We start from the raw sequence: 24104 nt of genomic DNA, 5'->3' as shown, positions 1-24104 counted from the left end.
AAAGTTTTAAGCACCAAATTTATCATTACTACTAAAACCACAATTAGTTAACAGTCTCTTTCCTAAAGGCTTAATAATTTTAAATAAACATTATTCTAAAATATGCTGCTTCATTCTGAATTACCACCAGTAAAGCTCCTAGAAAGAATTGAAATTGTAACCATATTCTTATCAAAGCAGTAAACTTCAATCACATTTACCCATAAATAAAACTCGCTTTTGTAGCAATTGAATCAAATCTAGGAACTGCTCAGAAGATGGCAGTCTGCAACAAATACAACCGAATTATCAATTAGATAGTCTGGGAATTAAGAGGTTGATCAAATTGCTACAACTAAGCCAGACAACTCAAAATGATATAATTTAAAAGTAATCAATATTTTTGGCCCATTTAAAAAATATTGAAACTTAGGGCACACTTTAAATTAGGATTTTGACTTGGTCTTTCTAGTATGTCAACTCAGATCCATTGTTCAGAAAAATAAGCTTGAAAAAACATGCCCAGCAGGACATGGTAAAAAAAATTCCAAGACAGTGCAGCAGTGGGCCAAGCAACCAAGAGATGTGATGGATTCCCCATCCTTTTAGAGTCATTTAGACAGACACAGTTGATCTTTGATCCTGAGCAGGGCTCAGTGACCTTTGGAGGCCCCTACAACATAATTCCTACATGTGTGCTGAGAATTTGAATGTAAAAGCAAAAGCTCTTCGTCCAACAGAAATGAGGCTCGAGACAGATTAACTGATCATACCTCACACTGGTAAGGAGGACACTTCCCCAGATGTCACTAGAAAATAGTATTTACATACCACCGAAAATTTCCTATGATACTGATGGTCTGGTCTGCATCAGAAACCCAAGTGACGGGCCGCTGAACCACCACCTGGCGGAGTGTGAACACATGATCTCCCGGATCAGAAGCATTTACAAAGTATTCAAAGACACCTGTCTGATCTGCAAAATTTGGGGCTTCGCTGAAAGGTGGATTACCTGTTCAGAAAATAAAATAGATATCAACACTAAAACATTTTTTTTAATGTACTCTTGTTTTCAGAAACTTCCCCTGAAAATTTTCTCTAGAATTTTTACTGCTATATCAAAGCACAGTCTCTAAAACTGAATTTTTAAGCACCCACCAGTTTTTGCAAATACATGAACAAAGTGAATTGCCTTCTTCCTTATCTTCCTTCCAAAAACTAGTTCACTGTAGTTATGAGCTATACCATTTGCATTAAGAATTTAAAAACTACAAGTGAGCACCCAGTTAAGACACAGAATTGAATACACCTCCATTGCAAGTGAAGTATACAGGTGTAAGTTGTAGGAGAAACGGGTATAGAAAAAAAAAATAAAACAGACCTTCAGACTACTTCATGTAGATGATTCAAACAGCATAACTTACTGTCTTTCTACATTATGATTATATCTGTGTGTCAATAAAGCTTTTGGATAAGAGAATTCTGACTTACGTATATTAAAATCATCCTTGTAATTTGAAGGAAAGGGCTGAGGTGGAGGTGGCTCTTCATAAACACATTTCTGTCCTGTCTTGAGTGTTGTTAAAGTGTAGACTTCATCCACATCTAGGTCTATAGAAAATCTTCCCCTCCACACCTGGAATTGAAGACAGCTCAAGCTACAAAAGTTAAACACTAAATGACAAAATACCCAAATTCCTCAACTAAAGATGATCTTCCGAAGTCCTGTTTTAAGGCAAAAGTCTTGTCTTCCTGACTCAGTACTTAATATCTCCAGGCTATTTTGAAAACTCCTTTCCCCCAAATTCTTTATTACCTCCAGGTAAGCTTGTTATAGCTAGTAAAATTGTAGTCAAGTGGCCTTAATGAAACGTGCCTTAAATATGCACTTTAAGTATGAACGTCTGTCAGGAAAGGGAGAAGATGCACCTGAAATTGCAGAGAAACTGTAATTAAAACTCACGTTTAGAGGATGGAGTTGTTGAAAAAGACTGGAGTTTCCCGATTCAAAACCAAGTCTAGAATGCCACACTTGAAGGGTTTCCACCATATACTACAATGAAACACAATATACAATTTAAAACACAACAGCAAAATAAACAACCCTGAATATTTGCCTTAAGAAGTATCAGTCCTCTATGGGTGTCTAATTTTTCTTATTTGAAAGATGCTGATCTCATTAGAAGCCATAACTCTATTCAGCTAGTCATTACATATGCCTTATATTTTTATAGACTATATATCAATAAGACATTGTCCCAACACGCAGTAACGTTGTGTTTAAAGACAGAAAGCACTGCAATTAGACATGCAACCTTTAACTTCTCTTTTATCAATAATGATACCCCTTTGATACAAGCTCTCTGCCTGGGAGTAACTAGATTGAAACAATCTCCTGCTATTTCACTTTAATGAGACCTTTAGTTTAATTTCTGATCCATGGATACTCAGTTTTGAGCAAAGTATTTTGCTTACAGATCTCCAAAATTCTGCAATACTATTGCATATCAATACATTACATATTTTAATCATACCCAACCACTACAATTTTTTTTGTTACTCACATCAACAATAAAGCAAGCAACCTAGAGTTAGCTTTTCCTAAGCAAACTATTTTATTGCCAAAAGTATTGTCAAAGCTATCTCCTCCTTAAGGAAAATAATGCTGCCAAAAATGAAATTTAAAATAAGTAAACACTGTCAACTTCTGAGAAGGAATCATCCAAATCAATTAACAAAAGAGCCACTTCAGTTTACAGTGAAACTAAAGGTCAGATTTCAGGGGAAATTTAGTTTAGCAAGATTAAAAAAGAATAAACAACAAATGGGAGATTATCATCTTTTCACAGGATGCAACAACATAATCTACAGTACAAAATCAACTACAGTTATTCCCCTGGAAAGATGCTAATGGCCATGCTGGCCAGACAAACTACATCAACATAGTCAGAGCATGCAGTCTTGGAATAAATTCTAAAGAAAAATTCCATTCCATTTCTTTTCTGGAAAATTCTTTCTTCAATATATACACTGAGAGGCAGCAATTCTATGATTTCAGTTATGACATTGCATCTCATGGCAAAAGCAGTATTAGAATGCTTAAAACTTTGCCAGGTGTGTAACAGCCTCTAGTATTGGAGGCTGTTAATGTCTTGCTAACCTGTCATACTGTCTTACATGTATTTGATTATGAATAGTAATTCATTTTACAAGATTGTTCAAATGTATTCAAGATCTACTTACAAAAGACCCTTTGAGGTAGAAAGTTGCTCTCTGAGGTGTGACACTGAAATTAGGCAATCGAGGCCTGATACATTGAGAGTGATTATGAGTCTGAAGAAAAAAACAAATTTAACAAAAGGAACATACATTATTGGAATGCATCACATGGCAATGTTCATGAAAAACATACAGCACAGAATTGAAACTAAAAAAAGCAATCATTTATTTCACTGTTATCTTAATGATAACTGCAATTACACTAGTTTAATAACTTTATTTTGAATACCAATTTTAAAAAAAGGACATGATTTAACTTCTCTCCAGAGTGTGTCATCAAATAAAAGCTGGTGTGTGATAAAAAGATAAAGATGACATATAGTGACATATTGGCCTTCATGAAGACTCAACTAGCAGTTCAAAGTTCAGACAGAAAAAGGGACCTCTAGTGGACTCACTAACAAAGGCACCGGTATCAAAGAACATTCATAGATACTGAACTACATAACTCAAGACAGGTCTTTCATAACAAATCATTTCCTTTACCTTATCTAGTTCATTGGAATTGCTGATGCACATACCATAGTTTCAATGATGATGGTAAGGTTCCCTAGACCATCTGTCAGAGCTACAAAACTGCCACCTCCTTCTAAGTGTCCATCCACTTCCAAGTATGACCAGCCAGGCTGAGTAAATTGAGTCGTGTGTGCTGAGACAATATGAACAAAAATCAGAATACAATAATTAAAACAATAAAAAATAGTACCATTAGCAGTCTCAATTAAATTTCGCTCATACATGCTTACAAAACTTGAATTGGGGAACAAAGTAATAGAACTTTCAAATCAAATTCTACCTATACAAAAAGAAAGATTAAAGAATTATTCTAAGACACAATTTAAAACATGAATTCTGTGGCAGACAAAACAGTTAAAATGATAGTGATTATTTAGACAGGAAGAACAAACTGTTACACCACTATATAAGGTACTCGTGTACATGGAATTTGAATATTCATCACAGGTTAAACTTACACAAATCTCTATTTTTTTATTTAAAAAAAAAATATTTGAGACAGAGAAAAATTAGCATCTTCATGAGGAATAACTAAATAAGTAATGTTTTCAGCATAAAAGAGAGAATATCAAAGAAGAATATGACCCAGATCATGAAAATCCTGAGCAACACAGAGACAGGAACAACTGCTCAGGTGTTCTGAACTGTTCATGGGACAGTATGACCATTTTTCTTTTAATGCTTTTACATATACAGCTAACTAGCAGAAAAACAAAAATCAAAGCACTTATCTTGTTCCTTATTCGTGGCACTGCATATCCTACTTGTTCCAATAACTGTGGCAAAGACAGTAAAATATTACAGAAGGACTACAGAGTAGCCAGGGAATCTGTGTCCATTGGCACTATGTGAACACACTTCCCCTTCCCCAGGCTCAAGGAAATGCTGATTTACACAAGGGTAACAATACAGAGGTTCTTTGTTTCATTTTCTCAAATTGAGAAGGACCAAATGGAATTGATACCCCTCAAATATTAAAAATAGAAGAGGGAAAAGAAACAGGAAAGCACACTAACCTTTATGGGCACTTCAGATCAAACTATTTCAATAGTAATAGCTATGAAGGCAGTAGCTTATTCATTTTTCCCACATCTAAAGGTTAGATAATAAGATTTCCCTTGCAATTAGATCTTTCTGCTTTCTATTGAAAGGGGCACTTTACTTTTAATAGAGGAAAAAATTCACAAACCTTTCCATAAATCTGCCTTAACTGGGTACAAAAGTACTACACATAAAAAGACTAAATAAATAAAAGCGTTGGAAAATACAGTGATGCGCAGTGTCAGATCACCACACTCTTAACTGCAAAATTTTTACCTGTAATCCAGATAGGAGCTTCAACTTTGTAGTGGCCACTCCATGGCTCTTGTGCTGTCATTAATCCACATCGACCAAAGGGCAACTCTTCATAGTAACTGGCCACCAAGTTCCAGGCAATTGTCCTGCAAGAAAAACAGCTGTTTACTCCATTCATGTGGCGAGGATTATAATAACTTAGTACAAGAATCTGTTCCTCTTTTTTCTCCAACATACAATGAAAATAATTCGGAGTGTGGGGAGAATATCCTTCAAACTAAGGCGGGGGTGGAGGAAAAAGACCCCAAATTAAGATATTAAAGCATGTGAGGTCAACAGGCATCATCATCATCATGGCTCGACTTTGCGAACGAAGATTTGGGCAGGGCTCTCCCCACGTGGGTGTGTCCTTTCAGCCTGCACAGTGGATTTTTTAGGTGAGGCACAGCGTGCGCAGAACTGGCCCCACCATTTAACTCCTGAGGTTCATCTGCCATGGCCGAGCGAGCTTGGACGATGACAGTGAAGGCCTCAGGACTAGAACCTACAGCCCCCGGTATTCCCACGAGGTCTCCCACCCAAGTACTAACCAGGCCTGACCCTGCTGAGTTTCTGAGATCTGATGGGATCAGGCGTCGGGGCGGCATTTAATTGCCTTCAACAGGCAACCAGACTGCTCAGGAATTCACACAGGAAATACTGATCTGTTAGAAAAATTCAGCTTGCAGACAAGACAAAAGATTGTGGAAACAAGGTGACTTGAGAAATTTCCCTTTCCAAGTATCTAAGTGATTTGTACTAGGCCCCACTTCAACCATTTCAGACTAAAAGAATTTTCTTTATTGTTCCAAAATGAAATTACATAAAAACTAAAAGCCTTGAACAACTTACTTACATCTTGATGCCTATATATGCTTTGATCAGACTTTTCTTTTTCTTTCAGATTAGTAGCTGTTGCACTAAAAACATCAAACCATATATTCTATTCTCTTCTAAAACTGTGAGTTTTGTAATTTCCCAGAAGAGAGAACACCTTTCTTCAAGTTTTCAGTTTGCAAAGAAAATGTGCAAAACAGTAAATTACTAACTACAGCGTGTTTTAGAACAGATTCTGACGAAGAAGTTGAATGGACAAACTAGACAATTACATCCACACATACTACTTTTAACTGAAAACAAACAATCTGATAACGACCTTAAGAAAAATACAGACAAATTAGCATTATATTTATTTTTCTCCAATGTTTTTCATGTTGATAGTTCTGCTTAAAAACATTCTCTTTTTAATCACTGTCATCAGTCTCAAAAGGATCTGAAATTAGCTTCATAAACCATTGGATGCTGTGGAACAGTAACTCAAGAATACACTAAAACCTGTGGGACTTCTACCCCAGAAAATCGTAAAGACAGCAGACTTCATACCTTACTATATTTGAATTCAGACTGACAGTGGGGCGAGTTTCACTTTACCTGCTTTCTTATCATAGCAGATGGATGTGTGACAGTACTTTAAACAATTTTTACACACATAGTTGTGAAAATGAGGAACAGTTCACAACACTCACGAGGTCATGTTTCCGTTCACATAGTTTTGGTTCAGGATCCGAGCCCAGCAGCCTGCACCTACTTCATCATTGAAAGTACTGTAATCTTCTGAAGACCACAGCTTCTTCTCAGTTAATAAGGCATTTTTCACTGTTTTTGTCCCAGGATAGTGAGCCCTACATAATATTTTAAAAAGAAAGAGAAGTTAGTACAAAGAGGAAAAATCAATGTTTGGAAGTACATAGAGCAGCAATGATTCACCTCCTTCAAACTGAAAATGAAAAACAAAATTTCTTTGGAATATTGCAAGTGGAATAGAAGAAAATGAACCAAGGGGGAGGTATAACATTTTGGAACTTATTTTATTTGCATCAATAGAAGACTATTTCTTCTAATACATGACAGCACATAAGTAAACTTAGATTTAAAGTTGCTGTGGAATTTTCACAGCTTGTTAAAGAGAAGTTCTGTTCTGAAATTGAGCTATAAGACTTTCATAATTAAAATGTACTAAATAGAGAAAAGACATGCTAACTCATAGTATCTTAATCAAAACCATAAATAATTGTAAAGTCAACCATAAGGTACAGTACTAGGCATTACTACAAGAACTTAACTTCATGAATGTCTGCAGACCTAAACATGAACTTGACTGATTTTTCACATCTTTTTTAATAAACTTGGGTGTCAAAAAATCATGATACTTGGACTATAGAAGTTACAGAGGTATAAATAGAAAGTAGTTGAAACATATAACGAAAGCTAATTTTCTTTTCAAGATCTTCCTTATTATGAGGAAAAATACTTTCCCCCAGTGGAGACTATTGATTATACTCAACCACAACACTGAGTCACTGTGCAATGTTTGTCTGACTGAAATAAAACCTTTCAAATCACTTGCAGAAAACAAGATCATGATTTTTCCCTCACTTAGCATATTCACTGAAGACGCTAAATACATAGACTAAAATGAAACCATCAGCACTGCAAAGGAAAGCGTAAATACTTCCTTTACTATTAGCCTGAAATTTGACAAATTTGTGGCAGGGATGCAAGAAACACCAGTTTTCCCTGGCTGATTGCTAGGGGTTTTTTTCATTATTTTTCCCCTCTACCGGACAATGGGCCAGTGTAGTCCTTCATACATACTTTCACTCATGGTAATGTAACTGATACTATGTATTTTAGCTTCATTCTTTTCCGCTGTAGAGATTACTGTGTATTTCCCCTTTGGCTTGGAAACACAAGTATTATCTTAGTACCACGCAAAGGTTTTTGTAATGGCATAAAGTGCATTTCTTGCAAAAACAAGGCAAAGAAGGAATAATCTGTTTTTCTACACTCCATATCCTGAAAAGGTGCTTCTTAATATTATGTGTCAACATCTCTGCCAAATAAAAGCTGAAATACCTAACAGAATATTTAATCTCCCTCTTAACATTGAATCAGATTGGGGATGTAAAACTTACACTTGTAAAGAGTTAAGCAACTACAGCTTACATAGACAGTATTAAAACAGTTGAGCTTCATTCACACATGATCCAAGATTCCACCTGCAAGGACACTGTTCATGTTCAGAAAGGGAGAAGGACTGTTTGCAGGGGTAGGTAACACTGACTGCCTATCTGTATTTGGAGAAAAAGCTTTCATTTCTACACTCCTATGGGTCAGATATATAAAAACAGACAAAAAAGACAAGTTGAAGCAAGGAACTGCCATATGTTATTGGGTCAGGCAAGTTTATGGCACCTAGTAATTAAAATTCATAGCTACTGCAAAACAAAAAGTTAATGAGCAAGTCTTACACACATTTCCATTCAGCCATCAAGTCAGTAATCAATCTCACTTTTAGTCTACTAGTACAATATTAGCATCATAAGACAAAACCCAGAGCTAATAAAACAAAGCAGTTGGTTGCATGCTTTCCAAACACAACTTCCTCATCAAAACAAAATGGGAACTAAGAATCAAGACATTACTGCAACTCAAAGAAGACTCATAGCACAAATTCATATCTGGATCACAATCATTTGAGTAACAGACCAGGAGAAGACTGTAATACAAGGGTATATACAAAGCTGTAAAACTAAAACACTTTTTATATACCAACCACAGTAACCAAAACAACCCTCAGAATAAACAAGGTTGTCCGAAAAACCTTCACTTCATCAAAAGTGCCTCCACATCCACTAGAAATCTTCAATAGAATAGAAGACTCACAATTCAGCAAAAGGGGTAAAGCTGTTATCAGAACAATAGCCATGTGATTTGACGTGGGTTAGTAAGAAAGACTGCATCATCAATCATTTCCTTGCAGGTAAGAGTACAAAGAAGTAAAGCTTTGGGTGTGTTAGTTATAAAGAAGATGAAGACAAACTATAAACAAACCACCAAGAAAGAAAAACAGAGAGAACCCCCTACCCAATCACATCGACCACTCCGTGGAGCTCAGAGTCAATCAGCAAGACAAAGGAAATGGGCTCCCACAGTCTATCGCTGGCTATGATCCTCACCTGCTCCAGACCACGCTTATCCAACGTGTATCTCAACAGCTTTGAAAAAAAAGGAGAGCAAAGAACAGAGAGAAGGGACAAATAAAAAAATGGTTTTCAAATTGTCAACACTTTATATTGGGAAAGGCAGCATCTTTTTCAGCACTACTTCAACATAGCTAAAAATAAAGGTTATGTTTCAATACTTGTTTTTTGCAACTTGGACAACAACTGTTACACCAAACAAAATACACTAGACAGTCAAGCACAAAGTGCCTTCAAAGAAAGACACCTTTGTCCTCTACCACACCAACTCCCAAAGTACATGACAAAAGTTAAAATTAAAAACATTTGGTTCTTCTTTTCTTACGGAAACAAAACTACATACAAATACAAGGCAGATCACATTTCATGCAAGATACTCTAGTGGCAGATCAGCCACTTAGACTTTATTATGCTGATGGTCAAGCTACAGGGACCACATACAGGGCAAGGACAACTGAATTGTAATTTGTAAACCTTGCAAAAGCACAATAAGCATTTAATTAAGAACAGGAGCTGATTCCCCCTATTTTCTCTGCCAACCAACTATTTCAGTTTAACAATGAAGCAAGAGAAAAGAGATGAGCTCTTCCTAAACACAAGCAACAAAAGAAACAAGAAAATCCCTAGACATGTACACACTTTATTACTCAATTGTGTTGTATTTCAAGCTTTAAAGTTGCAACTACCATACACTTCCCTAAAGACATTTTAAGACCATGAAAGTCAATGAAACAAACCTAAGCTGTCACGTAACACCTAAGCCTAATGATGTAGTTTCTTGTAATCTGGAGATTCCCTAAACAGTGTCTGCTGTAGTTGTAAATTCATGTAACATCAAATGCCTAACTATCTTCAAATCATTCTGAATATTTCTACCAGATATAATCATCTCTTACAGGGCACACTATCTGCAGAAAGCAGAGCTGTGAGATTTTTCTTCCACAGATCAGAATATGAACTAAGTTATGTGCAGTCTGACAGAAGCCTGAAAAAATCAAGATTTCCTCCACTGAAGTTTTGAGAACTTCAGCTGAACACAACGTTACTATAACTAGTATTACTAACAGTATATTTATGTGTTTTACTTTTACATTATATCGTGCATTAAAGTAAGGCAGTATTTGGCTTGCAGACTAATACATAAAAAGACTAACATATTAAGCAATTACGGGAGGTTCCTGATGACTACAGAAAAACAGTTTTGATGTCCTTCTTCAAGGAGGAGGATTTGAAAAACTAAAAAGCCATCATCCTAGCCACAATCCCCAGGAGGGTTACAGAATAAGTCTTCCTGAAAGCCATATCGAAGCACTAGAAGGATAGAAGGATAACTGGGAACAGCAGCATGGATTTCCAAGGGCAATTCATGCCTGACAAATATGTTTGCATTCTACAACACGATCATCACCTGTGTGGGCAAAGTGAAATCAGTGGATGTCATATACCTTGACTTCAGCAAAGCTTTACACCCAGGTAGATAGAAAAGTGCAGTCATGGAGCTGTTCACTAACAATGTTTCCATAGGCTGATATTAGGACCAATCCTGTTTTATATCTTTAATAAAACTCTGGAAGTTTACATTTTGCTTTTCATGCAGACACAGCTTTTGTTTTTTCTGTTCAGCCATCTAACTTTACTAATGAATTCTTACTTCCCATTTACCTGAAATATACTTTAGATATCCTTCAGACTATAAATGTTGTTTTACGCAGGGAGAAAGCTCCACGTAGAGCAATAGTATTAAGGTAAAATTTGCCTGATGCAAAAAAGAACAGAAAGGAAAACTGAAAATTAAATGAAACACAAAGAGAGGGAAAGGGTAGTTACCTTTTGTGGATGGATGTCAAAGAAAACACTTCAATTACCTTGATAATTTCTAAATAAAACAATATAAATTTAAACCCAGGTTTCCATTCCACACTAAAAGGTACTAAGAAAAAGTCACAGAGAGGTTTTACCTGTAAAGAGATTACAGAAGAATACACAGAAAAGGCTTTCTGAGAAAAGAATTTAAGAATATTTATGAAAACAGGCTGACTAGAAGGTTTCGCAAACAACTAGACACGGTTATCTAAGAGACATACAGATACAGTGTACTTTTAACAACTTTATGAACCTTAGCAATTGAAGGACAGACACCTCAATACTATTATCTTTCACTAGGGTCAGCAAGAACTCTGTTTGGTAGTTGGTATCTTAAAGTCAGCATTGGCTGAGAAACGTGGTGTTCTCATTTTGTACTAACCTTAATTTCTTGACAGATAACACCACTCCTGCACAGGAATACCTAACTCTTCCTTTTTTGTGATCAGCAGGAGGGGGGACGGGGGGAGGGAGAGCTGGGGAAATATCTGTGTGACATTGAAGAAAACCCTCTCACAAAAAGAACTTTAATCTTAAAGAACATAAAAACATGACTGTGGTTCTAAAGGCACAAGCCAAAACAGGCACTACCAGCCTTGATTCTGTCAAGCTCTTAAAGAAATAAGAACCATACACACTCAGTCATTGATTCTGCAAGTTGTATTAGTAATGATTTCCATGCCAAAACAGTCCCTAATGCACTGTAATTTGCTGAGGTGCAAGTCTTGCCTAACCTAAGAAAGTTTTAAGTTTTTAAAACAAAGGAGTTACTCAATGCTGACCCCATAATTTGTATTTCTCCAGCGGCCACTTCCAGGGGATCGGTGTTTACAAGCTCAACACATATGAAAGCAGTTTCTTTATAAAATCCCTGCTTAAGTGACCATAACTCTTGGACCATGCATTCATTTAAACAATGATGAGCATATCACACTTCCTTACATTCAGAGGATAACTGGTACACTAGTGACCACAAGAATGTTTTTATCACAGTAAAGTTAACAACAAAGGTAAACAAGTTAACAAATGTAACACAGGTGAGCAACTTATATCGATATTGGCAATTTCCACTTGGAACATGTTGTAATTTTTAAAAAACCATTTATAGTTTTGAGAAACCAGAGATTACAAAGAAAGCAGGAGCAGCAGAACAAGTATCCAGCCTGTTGAAAGAAGCAAGGTGGTAAGAAAGTGTATTAGGGAACAAGAGTGAAGGCAAACAATCGAACTGATATTTGCTGAAACTGTAACAGTGGGCATTCCTAGCTGCCAAAAGTGAGATAGGTTGTATTAGTTTACAAACTTTGGATGCTTGTTTTTACTTCTACTTTATTGTCTATGTGTGCACTTCTAATACTATCTGTTATCAGATATAAGCAACAAAACAGAAAACTCTAGTTTTAGGATATGACCAGAAAAATCACAAGCATGTAACAGGGAATACCACAAGCACAGAAAGTCCCAGGGTGGTAAGCTTCACTGTGAAAGTTCAAGTTCACTTGAAATTAAAACCTATTGCAGACCAAGAATTCAGTCGTAAGGTTTCCTGACTTGAAGATGCACATGCAGATTAGTCAGAAGTTTCCTGTTATTCACTAGTGCTAAGAAGCCTAAAATATAGCTCCTAAATGGGCACTTGAAAGAAATAATGGAGGAATGGTAAGGTCAGCTTATGCATGCACTAAACTGAAAGAGAGGAAGACAAGAAAGAATAATCCTTCACCACTGTACACGATGAGGAAAAAAATGGGAACAGCTAGGAAGTATGAAATAAGAATATCCAACTCTTGAAAATGGAGATGAAGACTTACTTACAGAAAGGAAGCAATAAGCAATGTTTAAAACTCCTCCCTTCTCCCACACTTACCCGACTACCTCAATAGCATCATTAAGATAGGGATCAACTATCATCTCGTTTGAAATGTTCCAATTTCCATCCGCAGCGATGATGCCAATGTTCCTTAGACCCAGTCTGTCCAAAGAATGTCGAAGCACCTTAGTAACAAATAACACCACTTAAAGTACAGCCTTCATCAATGAGGCAACATGAAAATTTAAGACTGAAAACAATTTAAGAACTTTAGGAGTCATCAGTGGAAGCATTTGTCTTCAGATCAAGATGGACAAGAAAATTTTTCACTTCTCAAACAAGAGCCATAACGGCAACTAAGACAAAGTTAATGGTAAGTATTTTTAATACTAAAGGGTTATCTATGATATTCAGAAAGTTATTACACAAAAAGGGGCTTCTTATCACTCAGATTACTTTTGACACCCCATGTGCCTTCATATAGTCCACTTGGACACTCTCAACATACTGACTCCACTGTATGCAGGTAATTCATTACACATAAGTAATGCATTTATCATAAAGTCAGTCATGTTAAGTCGATCTAAAAATAACGACTGGCTGGAATGAGGCAGTGGACATACCTCCACAAGTAATCAGAAGTGAAAGTTTGCCTGATCCCCAAAAAAGTCTATTGAGAAAAGAGACTGAAATTTTAAAACAGAAAAGACCTTGTAACCACGCAATTCTCTATAAAAACAGAAATCTTTGCCAAACGCCTGTCCTGTTCAAGTGAAGTGCACCTAAACATTCTTCTCACAGCCCATTTTACTGAAACAAAAAAATCCTTGATTTAAAAGTGTTTACCCACTACTAGGCTCTCACGTCCAACTAACTTTCAGAAAAATAATGAAGAAAACCAGAATTGCACGTTTATATGAAAACTGAAGGCAACCAACTTGGAATTCAAACTTGTCAGCAGAAAAGAATTCCTATTCTGTCTTTGCAGCTTCTCCTTGCTATTTCATTGTAAAAGATGATAAACCTCTAACATTTGACTGTAGAATTTCTTAGATAAAACATACCCACACAAAATACACCAAGTTTTATCTGAAGACTCAAGAAGTAAGGAAAAAACATTCAAAAAAGCATTTTCAGCACCTTGTACACAGAGTTGCATCTGAAAAATCCCCACATCAGTTCACAGTCTAAAATTCTTTTTTCAATCTTAGATATAAAGGAATGATGCACAAAGATCAGTAAGCATGAATCCTTAAATAATTTTTTGTAATAGCCCATTAGCGATGTGAAGAACAGTGAGCATCTCTATTTCTTGTGTAGTCAAATAAGGGCAGAAATCAAACTGTTGATGACAATAAAAGCCTGGATCTAGAGGACATAAAATTTTTTAAGAAGAAAAGTAGAAATGAAGTTCTGTTCAGCTGTTTGGAGCATTTGAAGTACAAAGTTTAGCAGAAGAAAAATACATAATGCTAGAAGGTCCTCACAATTTAAACTTCTCTAGCTAGCTAGACAATGGGAAAAAATGTCTAACCATAGAAAGCTCAGAAGAACAAAATTACTAGAACAGTTGCAGAACTTCTAGGCTGAAAGGTAAGTAGCAAGGACACAGAACAGATACTCCTTACATTTTGGGATTAAAGATGACAGTATTTAAAAATATATTTGGAGGAACAGGATCTTCTTGAACAAGAATTTAAAAGCATTGGAATCCTCATTTCTTTTTTCTTACTTTTTCTACTTAAGAAACATAACCAATGTCTTAGTGGATGAAGTAACTAAAGTAACTTCTCACAAGTAAAAATTAAGATAACTAGGAGCTTATCTGTCCTGTGTTTAACAGACATTGCAGAAAATGTTTGGTGTGCAGCAGCACACTTGAGTAAATTGACCTTTTTCAAAATGGCATATTTCAAATAGAACTATCACGCTGATTAGAGAATAGGTGCCACATGACACTGTAAGAGAATGAATGGTAAAATAGGTGTTAAAAAAAAACCTTTTATCAGTTAACATACAGTGGAGAAAAGGACAAAACTTTTCAGTAAATATTTGAGTGATTACAAGAATAAATGTTAAACTAAATAGTCAGCTCTAGAGGCCAAAAGCTCCATCCCAATTCACTATCATTCAAAAAGCTTACAGAATGCTGCACCTAGACTTGATAGCTTGGTCTCCACATTCTTTCTCCCCACACCAGGAAGAAAAACAGACAAGAAAGCCTTCAGGTGACATGACAGAGTTGGGATTGTTCAGCCTGGAGAAGAGAAGGCTTCAGGGGAACCTAATTGCAGACTTCCAGTATCTGAAGGAAGCTAAAAGATGGAGAGGGACTTTCCACAAGGGTGTGGAGTGATAGAACAAGGCGGAGGAGCTTCAAACTGAAAGAGGATAGGTTTACATCAGGTTTTAGGAAGAAATTCTTTACTGTGAGGGTGGTGAGGCACTGGAACAGGTTGCCCAGAGAAGTGATGGATGTCCATCCTTGAAAGTGTTTGAAGGCCAGGATGGATAAGGCTTTAAGCAACATGGTCTAGTGGAAGGTGTCCCTTCCCATGGCAGGGGGTTGAAACCAGGTGATCTTTAAGGTCCCTTTCAACTCAAGGTACTCTAACTCTTATTTGCTTTTAAGAAGAGGTAATGCTACTGCTTCTTATTGAAGCAACAAGGAAAGAAAGAAAGCAGAAGCTTGTACTTAAGATTTCAACATAAGATAATGTAACGAACAGAAGAAAGTTTTAAAAGCAGAAGCATTCAAGGGCAGCGTGGGTATTCAACAGTGAGAAATATCAGAGACATCTTCAGACTGGTTATGTGAAAAACTGTGTTCTTTCAACCGTTTAGAACAAAAGGTACTGAATTTTGCACAGCTAAAAACACAATGTGTTTACTATTTTTTTCCATAAAATAAGAACCTGGGGGTTATAGCAATAATTAAGGGCACTATACTGCAGAACTTTGCCAGAGAATTTTAAGTAATTCTAGATCTTGCACGTCTAGCTATATCCCAGCTGGTATGAATATGATGAAAATATGTATGATTTCAGTAGCACCAACTGAAGCATCCATTAAAATGTAAAAGTCTTAAATGTTTTGCATACACTGACACACTTTATGTTCAAAAGAACAGTTACAGATACACAAAATAACCTAGAGATCTGATCATGTTAGCATTCCATGTGTGCAACTACAAGAAAGAGATCAGTAAGTGAAGGAGTTGCAGAAGTAGGGTCCCTTTACTAGGCAAATTCAGAAAAGCCAATTGTTTGCATATGATAAGACAAGCATTTCACTTTATAGAAATAACAAAAAAAGACATACCTTAATGTATTTGCTACTAAATGCCCTTTCATTCCATATCTATAAAGGAAAAGTAAAAATCCATTTAGAAAAATCAGGATATGTCAATGCATAATGGAAGATTTTATTTATATATATGTAAGATTATACAATTCATTAATCAACTCCATGGTTTTGTTGTGTTATAGGAAAGTGCTCTGGTTGGTTTTGTTATCAGCTTTTCAGGGGAAAATTCTGTATGAAAGTTCATAATAGCTGCTTTTTTAGCTTTCTGTGAGGTCTCCTGATTGCCTTTTGGCTGAAGAGAGTGCTATAGCTGCTTGAGCTCCACAATGACAGCAGTGTTACAGATGACGCTGCTACCAACTGGCCTACAGTTTGTAAGGAATTGAGAAACACACTGTGGCTTCTGCCTCTCCCCTGGCAACAGAAGACAAAACTGCAATAAAAAAAAATAAATTTCTCTTTCCATCCTCCTCCTCCAATAATCAACAAGATCAAGATCTTAGGAATGAAGAAAGATAAAATATACAGATTTTTCTTTACTGACCCCAATATAATCAATGTCCAAATCGTGATACTGTTTTGCTCCTAATATCCAAGAAACAATATAGTAAGCAGTGACATCTGGATAGTCATAGGGCCAGTTTTCACCCTTCCCTATCCATCCTGGAAATGTCCAAGGTAATCCTGGAAAGAGAAGAAATACAAATTAATAAGGTAAGAGGTTGGTCTACATTACTCAGTAAGTTTCAATAGCAAGCTGTAATTTGCCCCACCTAAAATAAAGGAGCAGATATGCACTTCACATTCACTTAGTTAGAGTGAAGAACTGGAACATAAGTTATTTAATGAATGAAACATAACATATTTAACTGGACAGTATGCTCTAATATAAATTATGATCAAACATATTAATAGCCACTTTTTTTTTGAGCTAGAAAGCCTTTGCTACTAGAGAACAAGTAGGTTGACTACATACAATCTTTCAATTGTATGGTATTAGCTCTAATAGGTTTAAAAATCTGAAGATTTTAGAACAGAAACTTACAAAGTTAAAGACAAAGAATCAATACTGAACACAAAAAGTTGTTAATTTTCTGAATATGAATTTCAGAAGAATTGATGTCCAGATCATAATAAAAGATCATGAGAAAGCATTTCCAAGTTGCAGCTATTTACTGGATCTTGTAATTAATAAGAACAACAAATTAACCTAACCAGATGCTTCTAAGTTTTCAGCTGACATGTACAAGATACCACAGGCTAATTTAAAGGTAAACCCTCCTTCCTTTGTTGAGAGCTTAATCTGAGGGAAGAGGGACATTATTAATAATCACAATTAGTCATACATAGTAAGCTTAACAGAACCTGACTGGCAAATCTTGCACCTTGTGGCTGGATGTGGTAAAGCCTGACCCCTGGAAGACTCAGGGGATTAGACACCTTTTTAACTGACAGATTTCTTGCCTTGTTTTGTGTGAAATACATTTTGTATTTCAAAAATACAACCTAGGGTTCCATATGGGTTCCATATTTGTATTGTTACAGCACACACACAACTCACGATCAAAACAGGAAGACAGGAAACTCCTCCTACAACTCAAATACATACATAAGACAAATCAGAAGACAAGAACCACTAGAGTGGAGAGAGGGTGATCAGTTTGTAATAAGAATATATAATCAAATGTGCTGTGTATAAGATTTACAGATTGTATTTCCAGTAAATTTACTTTATCCTCCCAATTTTTTTTACTCTATTATTCAGAAACTCATCTTTCATGATAAATCATTCATTTTCATTGCTGCGATACACTCCAAGCAGTAATGTTACTTAATACAAGCAAATTATTAGACATTTTGTATCCTATGCTTTTTGTTACAGCAGCTCAACATAAGGCTATTGTGCTACTGTAACAAAGTAAAACATGGTAAGTCTAAGTAAACCATCAAGACAAGTTTAACAAATACTAGATTCTACTTCGTCTACTGCAACATCAAAATATCTATCTATTAAAATTAATATGTTAATTAAGTTTGAGATAGGTAATTTAGTCAGGAGAATAAAAAAGCATTTAAATCTTAAAGTCTGAAGCAATTTACCAATCAGTTTAATTCTGGGGTTCCTCCTTTTAGCTTCTTTCATCAGCCACCATTCATAGCCCCGGAAGTAATTCTCATCATTTTCATAGTGCATATGGGAGGGTTCGGTACCATCTGGGAAGCAAAGGGACAGCTCACAATTATCCTCTGTGTCATAAGCTGTTACACGTCATAAAGTTTGCTGTATTGCTCACTGCCACAGGATGAAGGCACATATCTCCACCATGGTTCACAAGTTCTTCGTTATGTATTTCAAAGCAAAATGAAGAGTTGGAGGGAACAGGTAAGACTTGCCACTCTTTGTTGCTAGTATATTAACTTAGCATAAAGTTAATATCTTTTGATTTTTAGGGGACTTTGCCTGCTTTTAACATCAGATGTGGCTAACTATTGGGCAATTTCTATCCCTAGCAATGATAACTAAATCTATATTCACAATTATCTTGGAATCACTAGGAAAAGTCACTAGGAAAGTTACAGCATTAAGATTAGGAGGAACAAAAAAAATTACGCAAGCAGATTATATCTAAACCAAAAAACAAACAAAAGAAGGTTATAGTTTGTTTTTTCTGTGCAAGACAAGTCCAGGGAGAGAAAAGAAAGGAACTACAATGAAACTTTTCAATTACAGAAAAGATGGAGTTTTTATTTTTACAGTAAAAGAGGTAGTTTATAATTTCCATGGTGTTTTGTGACTGCAGGAAGTTTTTGGAATTGAACACTATGTACTGAATTTCCTCAGGCAAAAGTAAACGAACTATAAAGGTGGAAAAGAATCAGTCTTGCAAGGGAAATCGTTACACACAAAAGTCAAGTAAGAACTTGTGTACATGACTGCCATGATTATTTATGCTCAACTATATGCAGAGACCTGTTCTAATGAGATTTTTTTTTAATGAAGCGTGCTGAAACTGGTTATTTCATTACAGAAAACAGGACTGATTTTTGTTTTACCTTAGTACCAATTGACTACACACAAGTTCTATTTATCAGGGACATAGAAGTTAGGTTGCAAACTTAGACTTCTGACAACATTTCAAATGAACTCTTCATCACCCCTCTGAGGCAGGAATAACACCTGGTAGCCTGGTGCATTGAGACACATGCATCTTACTGTTCTTCTGAAACCTGGAAAGCCATCACACAAGTATGTAGCATTCTCCTTACCCAGTATTAAGACTGGTTGAAGAAAAGGTCTCCGCATGCCTGAAGATGATTCCATTTTCCTCTAACCAGCAACTCACTAACAAATACTGACCTTTCAAACCCAGTATAATATTTTTCATCGTGTTCATTTTTATAAAGGAAAGTAAACCAAAGCATGAAAAACAATATCTAATTATAAAAACACAGACACTATAAATATATCTATATTTATATGCACGAAACCACATTCTAAGCTTCCTATTCATTAACTTCATCTGCTTGAAGTGTGCTCTTGATGTGGTCAGACTTACTTTGGGGAAAGAAAAAAAAAGGCAAAGAAAAAAAAAGAACTGTAGTCAGTGCCTTTTCAGCTTCTGATCACAAGCAGTTACTAAACAGTGACTACCATATGTAAATATAGTAGGATAGACAAATTACACCAAGACATTTTTATTTGCAACTCTGCCCAGGCAAAACCAAAAAAACAAGTGGTGACTGTCAGCCAATGCCACTCCAGTGAAATGTAGCAGCTTATTAAGCCAAAGAAACATAATTGCTTCTGACCAGATGTCTTTGCCTTTTTGTGTTTTGAAGTATTGCAAAACTGGTGTTTGAGAAATGCTCTGCGATTCAGAAAGCTACTAGAGGGGGGGAAAAAGAATTCATTTGCTCTAGAGTGCAATCTATTAACCGGTGAGACGGTGAGAACTGTCTTCAAAACATTAGTCCAAACGTCTCTTCTACAAGTAAACAGATCCTATGTTTTTTGCAACTTAAATACAACTACAGACCTCAATTCTGTGCCTCTGCTAAAGTGATGTGTGCAGGACATGTTACTTACACCAACACTGAAACAAGAAGTTAACAGTGCTCATGCAAAATCCATACCTGTTGACTGTCCATCACCTCCAATCTCTACTTTGAGAATATGTAAAGAAGCACCAAAATTTGGCTAGAAAAAAAAAACCAGAAAAACAAACAGAACTCTGCTGTTAACAGGAATGCAGTAAGTGTTACAACTCTGAGTATGCTAAAAATGCAATGCTTATTCTTTTAAACACCCACTATAGATGCAATGAGAGATACACAAACTTCTGCTTCAACAGAAAATTGAATAGTGTAAATAGTACACTGATCTTTAATTGGTTTCATTGACTCTTGCACCATTAACAACACATCTCCACAACTGTGCAGATTTTAAATTGGTTATGCTTAAGAAAATACCAAACCCCTGTTAAAGTAGAAAACGGGCTACATGAGGAACACAACAATATTTTAATGTTATTAGAAGTCAAATTTCTTTTCTTTTAAAATCAAACTATTGAGGTCAATGTGTCTGTAAATAACTTATTCTTTGGTGTAAAGGGTTACCCTGCTTATGTAAAAGAGCATACAGGCAGGTCAGAAATAATCTGCTAACTAAATGCAGAAAGGCAAGTGAGGGAAAAAACCCATCACAATGGAAAACAGGTGGCCACCTAGTCCACTATGCTCCTGCCATGGCATCTGACTGGTGAAGCCAAATATAAAATTCAAACTCATACAGGTGATCCTGCGTCTTAGGATGTTCTTCCAGCCATTAGTGGCTTAAGAGTTGCTCAAGCCAGAAGTTACAATTAATCATTATTTTAATAACCACTTACAAGCTGACTTCGTCCATGAAATTACCCAAGTATAATTTTGGTATAGAAAAAAATGTTATAAGATGTAACAATGCAGTTTGACTGAAAAAATATACTACATAGACAGTAGTTTGTTTGGCTTACAAGTCTGGGATTTTTTTGTTTGCTTTTAAATAAGAAATACCTATTTCCAATTTACCATTTCTCTTTATGACATTTCGGATTTTAAGCTTCTAACACATTTTTCCCCCATCCCCACCATTAAAGTTGACTGGCATTAAAAGACAAGAAGAATGAGGCAAGATATACCCCTCCCAGGTATGTCAGCTTAAGAGGCTTTGGGGAAAGAACATGTTAAAAATTCTTTGAAAATCATCTCTCAGGTAGATTTTTTTTTTACCATGTGCCTATTGATTCCTTCAGAAAACTCATATTAGTAACACCCAGCTTCAGTCTCAAAAAAAATAGGGTTTGATCTCCTAGTCACACATTATGCCTTACTCTACAGTTTAAAACTAATTTTTTAAACTACAAATAATTATTCCCCTCCAGCCATCTGGATTGCATTACTTGAAAGTGACATGACATCCTCTTCCAGCAGAGTAATTTACAGTGTCAAAAGCAAAACAAGTTATTAATGTCCAGTGCAATAATTCTGCCATATAAGTTGGGCAACTGCACAGGTTACACTTGCTAATTAAGGCAGCTTACAGACCAATGACATTCACACACCTTCTAGAGTAACTGCAGTTATACTTGAGACTAGTTTGGAATAGATATGCTCTTAAAACCATGCAGCCCACACAGCCATTTTCATGTTATGTTAATCTATCTGTACTCCAAAAATAATCAAAACTGTCTCAAAGACCCACTTACCACAATCACTACAAATACCTAAATCCTTCATTTTAGCCACAGAAATGATGTCTCATTCAGTCCACATGGATGAGCAATATATGTTTAGTAAATTTTTGAAAAGGCATTTTTAAAACATACAGTGAAAAGATGAAAGGAATTTTCATAATTTGAAGAAACAAGACTCCTGAACAAAATCGTGGTTGTTAAAAACAACAGCTAAAATTTAATCTTCTTTAACCAACATTAAAGCAGATTATTTACAAGATAGGATCTCATCTAATTTTAGATAGCATTGAATATACTACAGGAGTTTCAACATCACACAATCACAAATTCTGCATGAAATTAAACATTATTGTAGCAGTGAAATTAGCTTTACCTTGAACAGGTAATCTAAAATCTGGGAGCGATAAGGTTCTTGGTAGTTCACCAGGAGTCTAGATGTGGCCTAAAATCGAAGGAAAGTATGAAAATACAAAAACTCAACTGTCAAATGCTTAAGTACATCCCAGTTTTTCAAGCTGGGACTTTCACATGGCTAATAATGCTACAAAAATAATTATAGCAGCAGGAACTCAGCTAAGTCCCTACACAAACTCATTTCTAACCCTTCAGCTGTGCATTTCTGGTTTCATAGATTGCAATTGCCTTATCCTCTGGTTGCCTAAAATTTACTGCAAAGAGAGTCCAGAGAACAGAGAAACAAAGATCACACAGGCTCATGGCAAGAAAAGGTACCATTTCTCATGCTCTACTCAACTCTCCCTCCATCACTTCACCGCATACAAAAGGCAACAGCAGGCACACAGGCAGGGGGGCAAGGAAAGCATCTGAGCAGGTCCATGAGTGCGTAAACTTCAGGTATTTCACGGCTCTGCTGGCTGGACCACAGGAAAGACGACGACCGACTGTTGGCTCGTCCAGCATTTCAAGCCGCAGAGACAAGGAGCTACAAAGACCCTCCACAGAAAAGCCCACCCTGGCTGAGCTCTCCTTCCCCGGCACCCAGAGCATGGTTGGCCCTCGGCACCCCAAAAAGGCCCTGCGCAGCCGGAGGGCTGGCGCACAGAGGAGCCGCTCCAGCTCTGCCCGGCAGCAGGACCGCCCGCCCCGCTCCTCTCGGGCCCTGACGAGCTCCTGCTCCGACCCCATGGCGCCCTGTGTGTGTCCAACAGACCCCCCGCCCTCACGGCTGTCTCCAGGACACCGCCCGGCCCAGGTGTCCCTCGACGCCCTGAGGAGGCACCAGCGCTTCCAGCACCGCAGCCCCGGGGGTGCCGCTCACCCCGCCGCCGCTCACAGCCCCGATCCCGTCGAACTGCCTGCCCAGACCGTCGGCATCGTCCAGCACGTAGGTGGCCGTCAGGAGCGGAGCGGCACCAACGCTGGGGGGCCCCGGGCCGCAGCTGCAGCCGAGCAGGATCGCGCCCCAGAGCAGAGCCGTGCGCCCCATCCCGATCCAGCGCCGCTCCCACTGCGGCCGCCCCGTCCCGATCCAGCGCCCGGCACTGCCCGGCAACGCGGCACGTGACCACGGCCCGGCATCACCGGGGGCGGGGCGCCAGCGCCCTGCGCCGCCATCGTGCTCCAGGGAAAGGCGGAGCGAGGACAAGGCTCTGCAGCCCTTACGGGCAGCCCCTCCCCAGCTGAAGTCAACGGTCGGCATTTTGACAAAGGGCAAAGCAAGTTCCAGCTGGTGAGGCGCTTACCGCCCCGCTGGAATTGGGCATTGAGCATCGAGTGAAGCTATCGCGGAGCCATCTTGTGTATGGGAACGCCGGCTGAGAAGCGCGGCAGGGTTTTTGAGAGAGCACACAGGGAATTTCGTCCAGTGCAGCGTGAGCAGGCGTGGGTGGGGGCAGAGCTCAGCTGTCCCTCCTTTTCGAAGCCTTTGACCCTCCTTTTCGGGGCCTCTGACAAGTCACGGTACTTGTCTTGGGCCTTTCCCAGTGCGTTTCTCGTTCCCAGGCCCTCGCCAGCACCTCGCAGCCAGTTTCCTAGGTTTGCCCCGCTCTTAAGCTGCCGCCAATGCCTTGAAGAGTCGGCACAAGTCGGCGCTTTGAAGGCGCACATTCCAGCGCGCTGTGAGAAGGACCTTTGATCGGCGCAGGGAGCGGCCCCGGGCCCCGCCCCAGCCCCGCAGAGGGGCTGACAGCACAGCGCCCCTCCCGGCAATCCCGGGTGGCCTCACCTGCGTCAACTCGACCCCAGAGAGGGACCCTGAAAGTGGAATTTAACCTACGAACA

At 37.8% G+C, this 24104-nt stretch overlaps 1 protein-coding gene across 3 annotated transcripts in view; it reads right to left on the bottom strand.

The window, feature by feature from the left end:
* The window catches only part of GALC (galactosylceramidase), a 32009-nt gene extending 8601 nt beyond the window's left edge, over nt 1-23408 (bottom strand). The window contains exons 1-14 of one of the 3 annotated variants that reach the window (XM_071557717.1): nt 23143-23408; nt 22237-22305; nt 20266-20329; nt 18232-18345; nt 16676-16815; nt 16147-16185; nt 9037-9167; nt 6636-6791; nt 5092-5216; nt 3780-3907; nt 3223-3312; nt 1943-2032; nt 1471-1615; nt 811-991 (exon numbers count right to left, since the gene is read on the bottom strand). In XM_071557717.1, the coding sequence (XP_071413818.1) occupies nt 811-991; nt 1471-1615; nt 1943-2032; nt 3223-3312; nt 3780-3907; nt 5092-5216; nt 6636-6791; nt 9037-9167; nt 16147-16185; nt 16676-16815; nt 18232-18345; nt 20266-20329; nt 22237-22305; nt 23143-23310 (1640 nt within the window). In that variant the 5' untranslated portion in view covers nt 23311-23408. Of the gene's footprint in view, nt 1-810; nt 992-1470; nt 1616-1942; nt 2033-3222; nt 3313-3779; nt 3908-5091; nt 5217-6635; nt 6792-9036; nt 9168-12882; nt 13011-16146; nt 16186-16675; nt 16816-18231; nt 18346-20265; nt 20330-22236; nt 22306-23142 lie in introns of all 3 variants that reach the window. The other 2 variants (XM_071557715.1, XM_071557716.1) reach the window with 2 other exon arrangements.
* Between the last annotated feature and the right edge of the window lie 696 nt (nt 23409-24104).

Source organism: Pithys albifrons, chromosome 6 (assembly GCF_047495875.1).
Source record: "Pithys albifrons albifrons isolate INPA30051 chromosome 6, PitAlb_v1, whole genome shotgun sequence".
Lineage (NCBI taxonomy): Eukaryota > Metazoa > Chordata > Aves > Passeriformes > Thamnophilidae > Pithys > Pithys albifrons.
The sequence above is the reverse complement of the archived record's forward strand: the minus strand, read 5'-3'. Positions and strand labels throughout refer to the sequence as shown.